The sequence below is a fragment of the Asparagus officinalis genome, chromosome 7 (genome assembly GCF_001876935.1).
Source record: "Asparagus officinalis chromosome 7, Aspof.V1, whole genome shotgun sequence".
Taxonomy (NCBI): Eukaryota; Viridiplantae; Streptophyta; class Magnoliopsida; order Asparagales; family Asparagaceae; genus Asparagus; species Asparagus officinalis.
In genome coordinates, this window is record NC_033800.1 from 67,596,313 (window position 1) to 67,610,433 (window position 14,121).

The window sequence follows — 14,121 nt, forward strand, 5'->3', positions numbered from 1 at the left end:
CGAAACTTATTTGCACTTAGTATAATAGTTAATGATATATATATATATATTAGTGATTATATATATATGAAAATAGGAGGTTAAGGCTAGCAGCTGCACCTCTCCCAGTGAGCTTGCAAGTTAATCGACATGTGAGCCCAACAGCGATGTGATAGTAAGTGGGCGACATGCTATACACTCAACTACGGAGCGAGTGAAGCTGCAGCTCACTCCATTTGTCTTATATAGTATAATATATATTATAGTATATATATATTAATATATATATATATATATATATATTATATATTATATATTAAGCCTGTCATGTATGCGATCCGCTAAGAGTATCATCAATGGATATAAATTAGGAGTGGATGATCACCTTAAGTTGAGCATAAAAATTTCTCTTAGAAAAGTAAACAGGTCTATAAAGAATAAACTCGAACGTATACTTCGAATATTCGAGATATCGTCCGATTTCATCAATGTGGCAAGGACCTTAGGAATGGACGGCTGTCTGATCTTTCGTACAAGCAGTAAGCACTTCCGCGGAACATTTTGTTTTATCCGCGCCAAAGAGCACACCTGACACACCCCAGACCGACTATCAGCCGGACACCGGCCCAATAAGGACGCCTTTCTTCTATCTCGCACAAACAAATCCCTCACCGTCAACGGGAAAAGAGCGACGGCGCCGGCTCGCGGTATAAATGCGAACCTCTTCGCCCCCCCCCCCCCTCACATGCACTCGTCCTACCATAAAAAACCTGGAATTTCGAATTTATGCGATCTAGTTCTCAGGTCTCTCTCTCATCCCGAGCCCTAAAACCTAGATTATTACCATCCCTTTACTCTCCGATCTCGATTCCAGCTTCTTGAATGAGTCGAGGTCTTTGGCGAATCGATCCGTGCTTGAAGCCGAGATCGAGGCTCTGGCGTTACGGATCGATGGCGGTGGTGGGTACGGCGGCGTAGAAGGAGGATCGCGGCGAGGAGGTTTGGATCCGGTCGCAGAGAGATGCGGTGTTGCCACGGTACACGGCCGTTCGTCGTTTGCTTGGCTGCCGGGAGACTGGAGGTCGAGGTTTTCCGGCAGTACATTGCGCAGGACGTGCATTTTCTCAGGGCTTTCGCTAGCGCGTGAGTGATCCCGATCTTTATTTTGTTATTTGTGTTGATTCCGATGCTGCTTAGCTCATTGGTCATTTATCTCTATATTTTGTCTCTTACATTGTTCCTGATAGTTATTTTGATGTTATTTTGTGGTTTTACAGCTAAATTTTGAGTTCTTGATGAAATTGCGGCTGGGGTTTAGGATCAGTGTTAATCTGGATCTTGAATTGTAATTATCTTGTTACTAATAAGTAGATTGTTATTTGGGAGGATGATTTCTCTTAATAAATATTCTGAGAGTGTTCTTGATGGTATTTAAATGAGTCAGATTCGACTTAATGAAATTTTAGCAAGGGAAATATTCTTAGATGGTTCTTGATGGTATTTAGATGAGTCTTGACTTCTTAGTGAAATTGTAGCTAACATTAGAAATATGGGTTGAGCTTTCGGTAGTTTGCACTGTAACTATGCACTTACTATGGATTCGAGCTTGTTAGAATATTTTATTAATTATAGCATTCTTGATTGTCTTTACATTTATTTTCAGTGTTCTTTTGTGGCTGGTTGTGCAAGTGAGCAGCTAGGATTCAGGATCATGAACTGATCTCGTATTAGTTGGGATCTTGCGCTGTACTCATCTAGTTATTCATGAGTAGTTTATTTGGATGGATGCTCTACAGATAGCATTTCTTTTAGAAAATATACTGTGATGGTTCCTAATGGTCTTAAGTGTCATATTTCAGTTCTTGATGTAGTTGTAGCTATGGTTGAGGGCATGAGCTAGCAAAGTGTTAATTGAGCATCTTGTTAGCGAGGTAAAAAGTTTGTTAGTGAGGTAGAATGTGTCTTAAGGCATCGATGGTGCTAGGTGAGCTCGACACCTTACTGAAATGGGGCAAATATGTTTTAAGCATTTTCGAGATAGTTTATTTATCTATACTACTTATAAAATAGGATTGTGGTGTTAAAACTTTTGAATGTCTCTTTTACCCTTCCAAAATTTGATAATTCACAATAATGCCTTGAAATTTATTCAATTCATTCTATTTATTACACTATAATTATTCTTGCAATAAACATGAGAACTAATACTAAAAACTAAATATATATTGTAAATTTTAATGATAAATTTTATTCAATTCGTTCTGTTTATTACACTAATTAGTCTTGCACTAAACATAAGAATTGATATATTATAAATTTTAACCATATTAGTCTTATGTTAAATAAGATAAATATTTCACTTTAGATATTAGATATTATACAATAAATATACAATTTTAATATATAAGATAATAATATCATATATTATACAATAAATATATAATTTATATATATAAGATAATAATATCATAATTTAAGATAATTTAATATTTAATTAAACATCTAACATCTAATCTAATACAATAATATATTGATATGTGCATCTGATGTATAAAAAATTCGTGTACTAATATGTTAACGTCTTGGTGTAGTCTAGAAATAGCATATAAATTAGCATAATATATATTACTAACTATTGCAATATATTTATCATAGTATTTGGATACAAGGTAACTCTAAGCATGCGGAATTCTAAGCGGTGTGAGAAGCTATTACATTTGCTCTTGAAAATGGATGTGGGAAGGTAATTTTTAAAGAAGATGCGGATGCGGTAATTAGAGATATCCGTAATGTGTGAAGCAACACTTGATTTTTGGACACTCTGTGGATGATATTTAGCGATGTTACACATGACTAGAGGAATGGGATTTTCAGGTAGTTTATCAAATGGGGAATATAAAGGCTCATGTGTTGGTCCGAAGAGCTAAGGAAATTAATGATTTTGTGGTATTGCTCGAAGACCCACCATAATTTTTACATAATCTTTTGTAGTCTGATAAGGAGCAGGTTAATCCAAATTGTTTTGCTGTGCTTTTGGGTTTTTAGTTTAGTTTGGATGTGTCTTAATTTTTTTCATTGACAAAATTATTGCAATATAATAATTAAATCCTAGCTAATAAAGTAATTTATGACATCTCCCCTTCTAAACCTACTAATGATACATTTAATATAAATTTTAATGAGAAAATGAACCCATAATTAAAGCATAAAAGTATATTCTCTTACTGACTAAGCAAATTTTCTTCTTTAATTATTTCATGACTAATCTTCTTCCATAAACATTCCACCTGGTTCTCAAGAGTTGCATAAAACTATGCTATATATGGATGCTCAAATGCACAAAAGGAAGCACTAAAATAATCAAAAGAAAAAAAGTAAAGGAAGTGAGAATTTTGACAGTGGAGTCAGACCCTGATTATGTTAACCAGGATACCTCGCAGTCAATGAGATTTCACAGGCGATAATTGAGAGAAAATTGTATTGATTTTCTTTGGAGGAAACGAAGAGATCTGCGACCAATTTCACCTCCAATTTACAGAAAAACATCAATCCATTAGTTATTCAAGTATGCAAATCCGTGGAGAGAAAAACTAATATAAATGTTAATAAATTCATGGCGAGTGGGTGGCTGGGGGCTCTGTTTGAGTTCTCTTTGTTGTTCTAAAAAAAAGTCATGGCGAATGCAATGTTAGATGGCCTTCGAATGTTTTAGTCTCATATCATTACTTAATACGCATCACGTGCAAAGCACGTGTTACATACTAGTCTTTTTAAGAACTTATTGATATACAGATAAACATTCAACATATAAACTGTGGACACTTCAAAAAATAGAGTGGAAGTAGGAGTAGATATTTGATATGTCATTAGGAAGAAACAGTTGGAGTAGATTATCACTAAGAAGCAGCAGCAGCAGCAGCAGTAGCATCAACAACAAAGAGCAACAATAAGTAAACAACACAGCCAGCAACTATTCTCTTGTAGTTCTGATTGATTTGTAAATTTTACTTTGTGATGCAGTTCCTATTATTCAGACTTGTTCTTCAGTTGATTACACCTTTGGGATCCCGGAAAGCATCGTAATCACTTTTTACTTTTATTTTTTAGCCTTCGAGTGCCTGGTCATATGTAAGATAAAACCAGTCATTTACTAGTTTTGTTTTGAGGGATACACTGTCTTCTTGCTTTATGTATAGAAAAAAAATTCAGGTTCTTGATGGTGTATACCTAGAGGAATATGTTTTCTAGTTTTTAATTTTCTATGATACATGTCCATACATAACAGCTTTTTAGGGTATTTTAAATATCTACTTACCTTCAAAATTATATACAAGATAGATCATAGAGATGTTGTGCCTCTTTATATCAGCTAATTACTTCATACATCATTTAAAAAGATCTCACACCTAATATCTATATACTGATTGTGGTAAGGTTGATGTTGTTTTGTCATCCATCCCTTGTTGGATCTTTGTTCTCAAGTATTTAAAACTAGTCACGCAATGAAAGATTTTGCTACATATTTATTCTTTCTATCTAGTGATGTTTTTCTCCTTCCATTTTTCTTAAACTCCAGATATGAGATGGCAGCTGAGTATGCTGATGATGATGATGAAAAGACGGCGATTCTTGATCTGAGAAAAGCTACCCTGGAGGAGCTAAAACTGCATGATTCAGTTATGAAAGTATGTTTTAACTTTATACAATATAGAGGCAGTTCAGTTCTGTAGCATTTATTTCGTATCTGCATTTTAAGGATCTTGGGTATTGTGCTGTGTATGCTTATATTGCTGATAGGTGCACTAAAGAATGCAAAACTGTAAATATTAGGAGAAGCTTCTATATGATGCAGCATGACCGTTTTCTTAATGACTTGAATTAACATATGGTCTTTAGAGGTTAATGACTTTTAGTATGAAAAAGGTTTCTTGTTGTTAACATGAAAATAGCTACCCGTTTGTTATAGAACACTAGGTTTCTACAAGCCATTTGCATGATTAACTCTAGCTATATGATATCTATCATACTATTATTTAGAATCATTTTCTGTATGAAAAAATTGGATTGTCATATTTATATTTTGTCGAACATTTTGTCTGTGACAATGTTATCATGTTTATTTATCAAAAGGATATTCATAGGATTTTTGAAATTAATCACAATTGTTCTGTTGCACTTTTAGATTTTCAGGTTCATTTACATGCAAAGGAAAAGTCAGTGACTCAGTATATTCAATACATGTATTTTGCAAACGAATAAATAATATATTGCTGCCTTTATTCTAGATTTTGTTTGAATCATGAAATTTACATTTCATGTTTTATGTTGGAAAGCTATCATTGCGTTCAAGCTTCTAATATCACTAGTTTTTAATAGTACCTGGTTATTGTAATCGTCTAATTGCTCAGTGTATGGTTCAGTATTGAGTATTGACTTACCATAATTTGATTTCCTTCTGCACTTGTAAGAATAACAATTTTTGTTACATGTATGATGTACAGCCTTTATTATGTGAAATAAGAAATAGTCATAGATGTAAATCTGCTAGCACCACGGTCTTTATTATGTGAAAATAAGAAACAGTCATGGATGTAAATCTGCTAGCACCCCGTACTTATACCAAGAACTAGGATGATGCTGAGATACCTGTCATTAATGTTGAAGGTCTAAAGCTGTTCTTATATCTCATGACAGTGCTTAGCAATGTTGAAGAAGCTGTTCTATATCTCATGACAGTGCTTAGCATAAACTCTTTCTATTGGTTTTAGAACCTGAGAAGCTATGGGTTAGAGGTCACAACAAAAATCGGTCGGTGTAGTCAGGGGTATTTGGTTATATTGTGTTGAAGTCTGCACTTTACATTAAAAATTGATCGGTTTAGCAAAGAGTATTTTGTTATATTGTGTTGACATGTGCACAATGTGCACTTTATCATTAAAGAAAAAAATGCCAGGAGTCCCGAATCCCATGTGTATTCAGTGTTGCTAATGATAACTCTTCTCCCAAAATGTGTCAGCGACAACTGTGCACTGCAATTAACAACTTTCTATTTTTGAACCTCTCAAGTAGAAACCTTTACCACATTGTAGCGGTAGGTCTTGTGAAACCATCATGAGCCTTGAACAAACACAGTTGAGAATGTTTTATTCCACATCCATTAAGAGTCAGTAAATGACTTTCTTTTGCACTTCAGATGTTAGTGTCTCTCTCTGTCGGTGTCATGTGTGTACATGTTCTGTCTTCTTGAGTTACTTTCGTTTAGATTTGTTGTATGATTCATGATCTTGTTCTTTTGGTGGGTGGACTTAACTGTAGGGATTGCCTGAACTTACTGGATTCTTTGAAACCAAGGGTACTTATGTTTAGCCAGTACCTTCTTATTCTTGCAATTTTTGACGTTAATCATGGGTACTTTAGAAACAGTTGCAAAATTTTCGAGCAACAATAGATAGTTTCTGTAAAGTTCTTTTAAGAAATCAATTATGCAGGAATGGGGTGTTGATCCAAACAAAGAGATAACTCCCAATCCCGCAACACTTAAGTATACAGAGTTTGTGCTTGCAACAGCTAAAGGAAAAGTTGATGGAGGTAAAGGCCCTGGACAGATTGCCACTCCTTTTGAGAAGACCAAAATTGCTGCTTATACAATAGGCGCTATGACCCCTTGCATGAGGCTCTATGCTCACTTGGGCAAAGAGCTTCAAATGTTTCTTTCTCATGATGGAAGTGATCATCCCTACAAGAAATGGATCGAGTATTATTCATCCAAAAGTTTTGAGGTTTGTTGATATGTTAGGCAATTTCTCCATATTTTTTCCTCGTACAGGAGCATCACTTATAGAACAATTTATGTGAGTGTATTGTTGTGTTTGCTAATACTATGCCCTTTTCTTCTCAAATCTGGATGGTTACAGGCAGAAGCTGTCCAAATAGAGGAATTGCTAGACAAATTGAGTGTTCCACTGACCGGAGAGGAGCTTTCCTTGATAGAAAAACTCTACCTTCAGGCTATGAAACTTGAGACCGAATTCTTTTCTGCTCAGCCAATTGCTCAACAATCTGTAGTTCCGTTGACAAAACTAAATGATCCGATAGAACACCTTTCCATATTTTCTGATTTTGACTTGACATGTACCATAGTCGATTCTTCCGCGATTTTAGCAGAGATTGCAATTCTAACTGGAGCTAAGGTTGACCAGGGTGTTACTGATGCAAAAAAGATTTCTTCAGATATGAGAAGCTCTTGGGATGCACTCTCAAGTAAGTATACTGAGGAGTATGAAGCTTGCATTGAGGGCTTACTTCCAAAAGAAGAAGGTAACCACATTTTATCTTTTATGCTACATCGTTAGTTGTCAGAATTTGGTAGATAATTTATTGATGCAAAGGATTTCTTTGGGAAGGCAGCTTGCTTATATAAGGAATTTGATTATGAACATCTATATAAAAGTCTTGAGCAGCTTGCCAACTTCGAAAAACGTGCGAATACGAGGGTTGTTGACTCAGGAATGCTAAGAGGGGTAAACTTAGATGACATAAAAAGGGCAGGGGAACATTTGAAGCTCCATGATGGGTGTAAAGATTTTTTTCAGAAGATTGTAAAGAAGGAAACACTGACAGTCAATCTTCATATTCTCTCATATTGTTGGTGTGCAGATCTTATAAGGTCTGCCTTCTCATCAGGTAAGATTTTGTACTTTTACAACCACGATTGTGTTACTTGTTTATAAAATAGGCTTAATAGCCTTGTGCTGCTTATTTTTGTCCTTTGATCGTCTAAAGTAATAAGCTTGCGCAAAACAACAAAGGAAAAGAGAAACCATGAACTTATCTGTTACTTTGGTATCTTCCATCAGAAAGCAAAATTTATACGGTGATTAAGTAATTTATTTATTAATAAGTGAAAGATCATTTTGTAAATGTAGTTACAAACTGCGCTTCTAAAATTTGTTAATTATATAAAGAAAATTATTGTTTCTCGGCAACGTATTGTTTTACATGCAGATTAGGCCTGTCTTTTGTAAGTATTTTTAAAGCTTTCTTCCTTTTATTGCGCATGGCGAGTTTTATGTATGTGTTCTGATGTCAGAGTTTTGACTACCCTGATTAGGAAACAATTGAAATCAACCTAGTTATAAACTGTACCTAGATAGCGACTACAGTCGATTTAAGGTTTTCTTAACTTAAACATATAGGCCGAAAAAGCCACTATGCATAGAATCTAGTTTTCTCCAATAGGTGATTGAAAATGAGGGGGAAAAAGGAACTCATAAATGAGGTAAGACTAATAGCCACTTTCTCGTATTCACCTCCTGTATTTGAACAGCTGAACACCATCACTTATCTCCCGCAGCCACAAATTTTTAACAAAGTCTTTAAAAATATTGGTTGAACTCTCTTTCAACCTTTTCAATGTTGAGTTGACCGTGGGAGGCCGACGAAAAGTCCGCTACTTAAATAGGTTCTAAGCTTAGTAATAGATTGTAGTCCACCTGATTTAGTTGCTTGTTAAACTTTAAAAAGTAAAGACTTTATAAAGTGATGTCCGATCCTATACAGAACTGTCACTAGCGCCTACAAGGTGCTGCATGATTTTTTCGCGTTGTAGTATATTTAGCAAACTTTAGATGCTGCCTTCAGAAGTTCATACAACATCTTGACCTGACCATAATGCAACTGTGGCCTTGTTGACTTAACATATTTTATGACATTGAATGCCTAGGAAACCTTCCCTGTTTCTTTCCTCCAGCTATCAAAAAGAAAAAAAATGCCATTAAGAGAATCACACTTTTTTGTCGTGTCATGTGAAAGCAACTTCATTTATCTAATTGGTTATGGTATTCTTATCGGTACATATTTATTTTTGTTGCCATTCTTGTATATAACCGTGTTGTATTACTTATTTCTCCAGTGGGCTGTCTCAATGAACTTTCCATACACTCGAACGAATTCAACTTCGAGGGGTCCATTTCAACAGGAGAGATCGACATAAAGATGCAGTCACCGCTCGACAAGGTCGAAGCTTTTACTAACGTCTTGAATCAGAACAGCGGGGACAAACATTTATCTGTCTACATCGGGGACTCAGTTGGCGACTTGCTCTGTCTATTAAAAGCTGACGTCGGTATTGTTGTGGGATCAAGCGGAAGCTTAAGGAGAGTTGGGAGGCAGTTCGGTGTTACTTTTGTTCCACTCTTCCCTGGTGTTGTAGCTAAGCAGAGGGAAGGCTCCAGATGGAGAGGTTTATCTGGCACTCTCTATATGGCTTCAAACTGGTCAGAGATACAGGCTTTTGTTTTGGGAGCATAAAAAATTCTTTTAGTCATTCAGTATTCTTCCCTTGTTTTTTACTTGCAAGATATTAGGCATTCTTGTATACCAGAAGGTATAGGTACTAATCTTTGGCTCATTTTAAAAGAAGCCACAATTCAACTGCCGCTTAGTGTCATCCTCCTATTTGCTTTGAAGTGAAAAGATATGTAGTCTTCCAGCTGAGTTCAGGTATCTTCGACTAACTATAATGTGCTTTTATGTCCAGTTCTGATTTGCCGTGTTTTACAATAGTTGATGTTTACATTATCTGCAGGATTTGATGACATCGTAGGCAACGAGCAGAAACTATCAGTAGCTTTGATCTCATGCATGTATTGGTCTATACTTCCTTTTCCCTTGAACATAACTAGGCATTCCCGTGAGCAATTTGTCATGTAATCAATTGTATGAAAGGATTAGAGAATGTGGAAAATGTATAAGTTTCTAGCTGAGGGGACTCGTAAAGATGTTATAAATTGGACTTGAGAGTCTCAATGCGGTAGCTCAATTTGATTGTTTCTTCAGTAGCAAACCTGATCATTAAAAATGCTCAATTGTAAATGTGACTACTATACATATTCTGTCATGAGCTTGAGTTCTTGAGATGAATTTGTTTTTCTTTTTCCCTCTGATCTGTGACAAATTTTTCTTGTTGATTCTTGTGCTAAGTGCCCAGGCTATTGTCCTTTATTTCGATGTGCTTCCTAATGTTAGGAGAAATTTATTGTTCGTTAAACCTTGTGCATTTTGTTCAGAAATAATTTGTCTGATCTGTGACAAATTTTTCTGATCTGTGACAAATTTTTTTTTCCCTTCTTTTAAAAAAACACGTGTAGCAATAATATAGGTCAAATAACACGTGTCAGAAATAATTAGAACAATATGGTAGTCACTTCCTTGTTGAATGTGTTAGCCTTTAGTAGAACTGACGGGAAGAGAAGCGTACGATTCATGTAGTGGGAGTTGAAATTAATTTTACCATGAACACTTTGTTTTATGTATCACCCAACCATATGAGACAAAATTAGACACCAAGTTCATCACAGCGGCAATACAGAAATCTTTCTGGGGTATAATTCCACATTTATTAGACACTTTCAACCCGTAGAATAACAATCTGACTATTTATCAACGAACATCACTTTGATGCATCCCCTCTCGACGCCGAAACCATCCAGCGACCGGCGAACTACATATATCAAATCCTTCAGGGCGCACAAAAGACCCAACTGAACATTTGGAAAAACAACAACAACAACAACGTGACGGATTAAAAAACACACACACACACACCATATAATCATCTTTGAAGCCAAAGTTCGAGCTAGCTCCGACCATCAAGTGCTTTCGCTCATGGCCAAGAGAGTTGAGATGTTAACAGGGTTCATGTACTCATTGGAACCTGTCATGAACTGGCTCACAATCATACGGTTCGCCTTCTGCGAAGGATGGTATGCATCCCAAAACGCATACAAGTCTCTGTTGGGACAAAGGTTAGATGCCACGGTGCACAGTCCAAGCCCATTGTATGGTCCTTGTCCGCAACATGCCACCTTTGATGTCACAAAGCCTGCAACAAAGTTACAAGTACTGTTTACATCTCATAAACTGTTTTATTAGCGGTGTTGCGGGTTTAGCTAGCTACTTATTACGGCGATACTGCTTTTCCGCTGGTTTCTAGACTCCTGTGGGATCATGTGATGGTCAGGTCAGCGTTAGACATTTAATTACCCAAAAAAAAAAAAAAAAACGTTTTCACGTGATTTTTCATGAGAATAAAAAACTAGCAAGGATAGGTAGAATATCGATCAAATCAAGAAGCGCACGCGCTAATGAGAGTTGTTACCGTATGCTTGGGGGTTTGCTATGAAGTCCATATGTGATTTCCTAGCGTTCGCCGCGGTAAAAACTGTGGACCCAAACTGTGAATTGAGTTCGTTTATGATCTGAATCAGCGCAGGATTGAACAGGTCCCCAGCTCTTTGTAGTTCCGGATCACAGCTCCCATCGCGGCTCTTTTCAGCCAGCGAAGCCGGCACGCAACCCATCGGCCCGGTTCCGGTCACCAGAACCTGGCGAGCTCCGAGCTCGTACAGCCTCTGCAATTCAAACGTTTTGGATCAGTTGCGGCTATTTGTTTCGTTAAACTAACAAAAATGCAGTACGTCGTGATTGTGGTGGCAAAAGTACATGCGGATGACCTGCGCGGTTGCGTAACTCACTGATTCTTTAAGATTGGGCTAATAATATTGCAGATTAATTTGGAACTAACTAATCCTCAATAGAAGCTTGAAAAAACACTGATAAAAACAAACCCCTCCCGCTACAAACCGCAGTATGCTCCCTATAAACTATGCCCAATTTTTTTAATTTGACGCCCAAATCTTCATACTTGTAAACTGTACCCCCAAATATTCATATATATTCATGATGAGAGAGTTATTATTTAAACAGCCTAATGGATTTGGGAGTGTACATTATATACGAGGAAATCCAAAAAAAAACCGAACCAAACAATTGCAAGCATCGCTCTCTGCGTCGGTATTCACAGCGGATGTGGCTGCATCCCACTGAGCCAAACAATTGCAAGCATCGCTCTCTGCGTCGGTATTCACAGCGGATGTGGCTGCATCCCACTGAGCGATCTCTATCTAGTTTAGTCAGTTCGTGAGAGAAACATACCGCGAGAATCTTCTTGTACTCGGATATGATGTAGGTGACGTAGTCCGGCAACGAGAACTGACGGGATCGTGCAGAGTACGGAACCAGGTAATAGTTGTTGACGAAGTCATTGCCGCCGAGAGTAATCAACACCAGAGCCTTGTTCACCAAACGCTTCGCCTGCGCTTCTCCGACCAAAGAACTCAGCCTCTGCTGATACTGCCTGAAGTTCTCGAGCTGCTGTGATATCCTGATGATGTTTATCTGCATTCATGCAGCGCGCGTCAGCTTATCAGTAGCTAAACAAAGCTCTACGTACGTACGAAGTTGGGATGAAAGAATGGGTTTACGAATTGGATGCCGGTGTCGTTTAGGATTCCGATCCCTGCCGAGGCGAAATTGGCGCCGACCAGCAGCTTTTGCCCGCGGAGGTCGGGGCTCAGGTACGGCAACGTGGGCTCCGAGCCGAGGTGTTCACCTGACCATCGTTCAAAACTCAAAAGGTTAATTAACGGCGTCATTCCCAAATGTTGGGGTTTATCCGAAAATAAATTCATAAGGGTGCAAAAGTTTTGGGTGCCTGAGTGACATTTCCAATTTCCTTGGGGGGTTATCGGAAATGGGCCAAACTTCTTCGGTTTTTTTTATAAAAAAAGTTACACCCCTAGACTACTCAACGGAGTTGTATTTGATCTCAAAAAGAGAGAGAGAGAGATCTCTGTGCAACGCAATGAAGCTGCAGTGAAATGACATGAGATACAGATAGCAAAAAAAGATATAACTCCCATCTGAACAACAACACAAATTAAGGTCGGACTAATTAAGTGGCTTGAGTCCCTGTAGTAACTCAACTGATGACGTCGGGGATGTTGAGCCCGTTGGAGAACCGCCCAGTTGGGCGATGCGTCGGATAATCGATCCCATAAGGAGGCGAGTCAGCACGAGCCGTGGTGGCCAGATAATTGTTGTTTCCGTTGTCGACGAGAGAATCGCCGAACACGAAGAACGCGCGTGCAGCCGAAGTGGTCGATATGTTGCTTAGGATCACCAGAGACACAACGGAGAATATGGAGATGATACTAGAAGTGTTGGCCATCGCTGCTGCTGATGATGATGATGGAAGGGAAGTTGTGTGCAGTAGTAGAAATTGTGATCCTTTATATAGTGGTCATTGTGAGTAAATTAAAGGATGTGGTTGGGTTTTGATATTGAGGTTGTGATTGAATCTTTGAAGGCGTGGGCCTCAAATTTAATGCAATTTTCTCTCGTGTGTCACTCGTACTGATTTTTTAGGTTGAGATTGAAGTTGATAACATGTGAAATATTTCAATGAGGGAGAGGTTCTAGAGGAAATAGATGCATCTAACTTCTACCTCTCTTTCACCCTTCCCGTTATTATCTGACTGTTACCTAGCTTGGGGAGGAATTGTGATTCATTCTTAATACAAGTCGTACCGCATTTTTTTTATAAATCGTGTTAATGCTCACATTTTACTCTCGATAAATTATAACCGAGAAATAATAGAGGGTTATAATTAAGGAAATGGTTTTTTCCTTGTTGCTTTACTATGTTGTCGCGTGACACCACTTCCCCTAGGGCAAATCCTTTAGTTGTTTACGTGAATGTATAATTTATCGTATTTCTCTTTTCTTATTTTGTCTTTTAGGAAAACTCTTTGTACAAATACCAAATTAGCATGGTCCCCGTAATTCAATTGCTTTTACCTTTTCATTTTGCCTTTTATTGTTTTAAACATTTACACATGTTGACAGGATTTCTATATATTTAAAATTCATTAATTTCCTTCGAAGAAGAGAAGAATCAATTTATTTAGTGTATTTGAAAGTGTAGCGCAATTCTGGTAATGTATTTGGAGTTGCTTTTGAGTACAGTAACGATTAAGTTGATAATGATGTATTTTATGTTATTAGTACATCTATGCACTTGGGTCCAGACACAATAGTGCACTTGATACTGTCACCAATGATGCGATTTTTTATTTTCTTTTTCCAAAATATGAAAACTAGTCACTCTTGTAGATTTTTTTTTTAATTACTACCGTAGCGACATATGCCACTGTTACCAACAACGATTATGATTCTTTTTAAATATAACTAAGACCATGTACCTTGTAAATTGTAATTATTCTTACTTTTTTTTTGTTAAAA

At 37.2% G+C, this 14,121-nt stretch overlaps 2 protein-coding genes across 2 annotated transcripts; one reads left to right on the top strand and one right to left on the bottom strand.

Annotated features, from left to right (window-relative positions):
* On the top strand, positions 1,001 to 9,900 carry LOC109847288 (bifunctional TH2 protein, mitochondrial-like). Its single transcript, XM_020416526.1, has 7 exons — positions 1,001 to 1,122; positions 4,556 to 4,664; positions 6,468 to 6,758; positions 6,894 to 7,296; positions 7,396 to 7,662; positions 8,891 to 9,480; positions 9,566 to 9,900. The coding sequence occupies exons 1-6, from the start codon at positions 1,001 to 1,003 to the stop codon at positions 9,286 to 9,288; spliced, it is 1,590 nt and encodes a 529-aa protein (XP_020272115.1). The 3' UTR covers positions 9,289 to 9,480; positions 9,566 to 9,900.
* Positions 10,306 to 13,114, bottom strand: LOC109847291 (GDSL esterase/lipase At5g33370-like; the record flags this gene model as incomplete). The annotated part of the gene is made up of 5 exons (XM_020416528.1): positions 10,306 to 10,861; positions 11,138 to 11,390; positions 11,974 to 12,216; positions 12,303 to 12,430; positions 12,805 to 13,114. Coding segments are annotated over 5 exons (1,167 nt in total), but the record flags the coding sequence as incomplete, so codon positions are not given.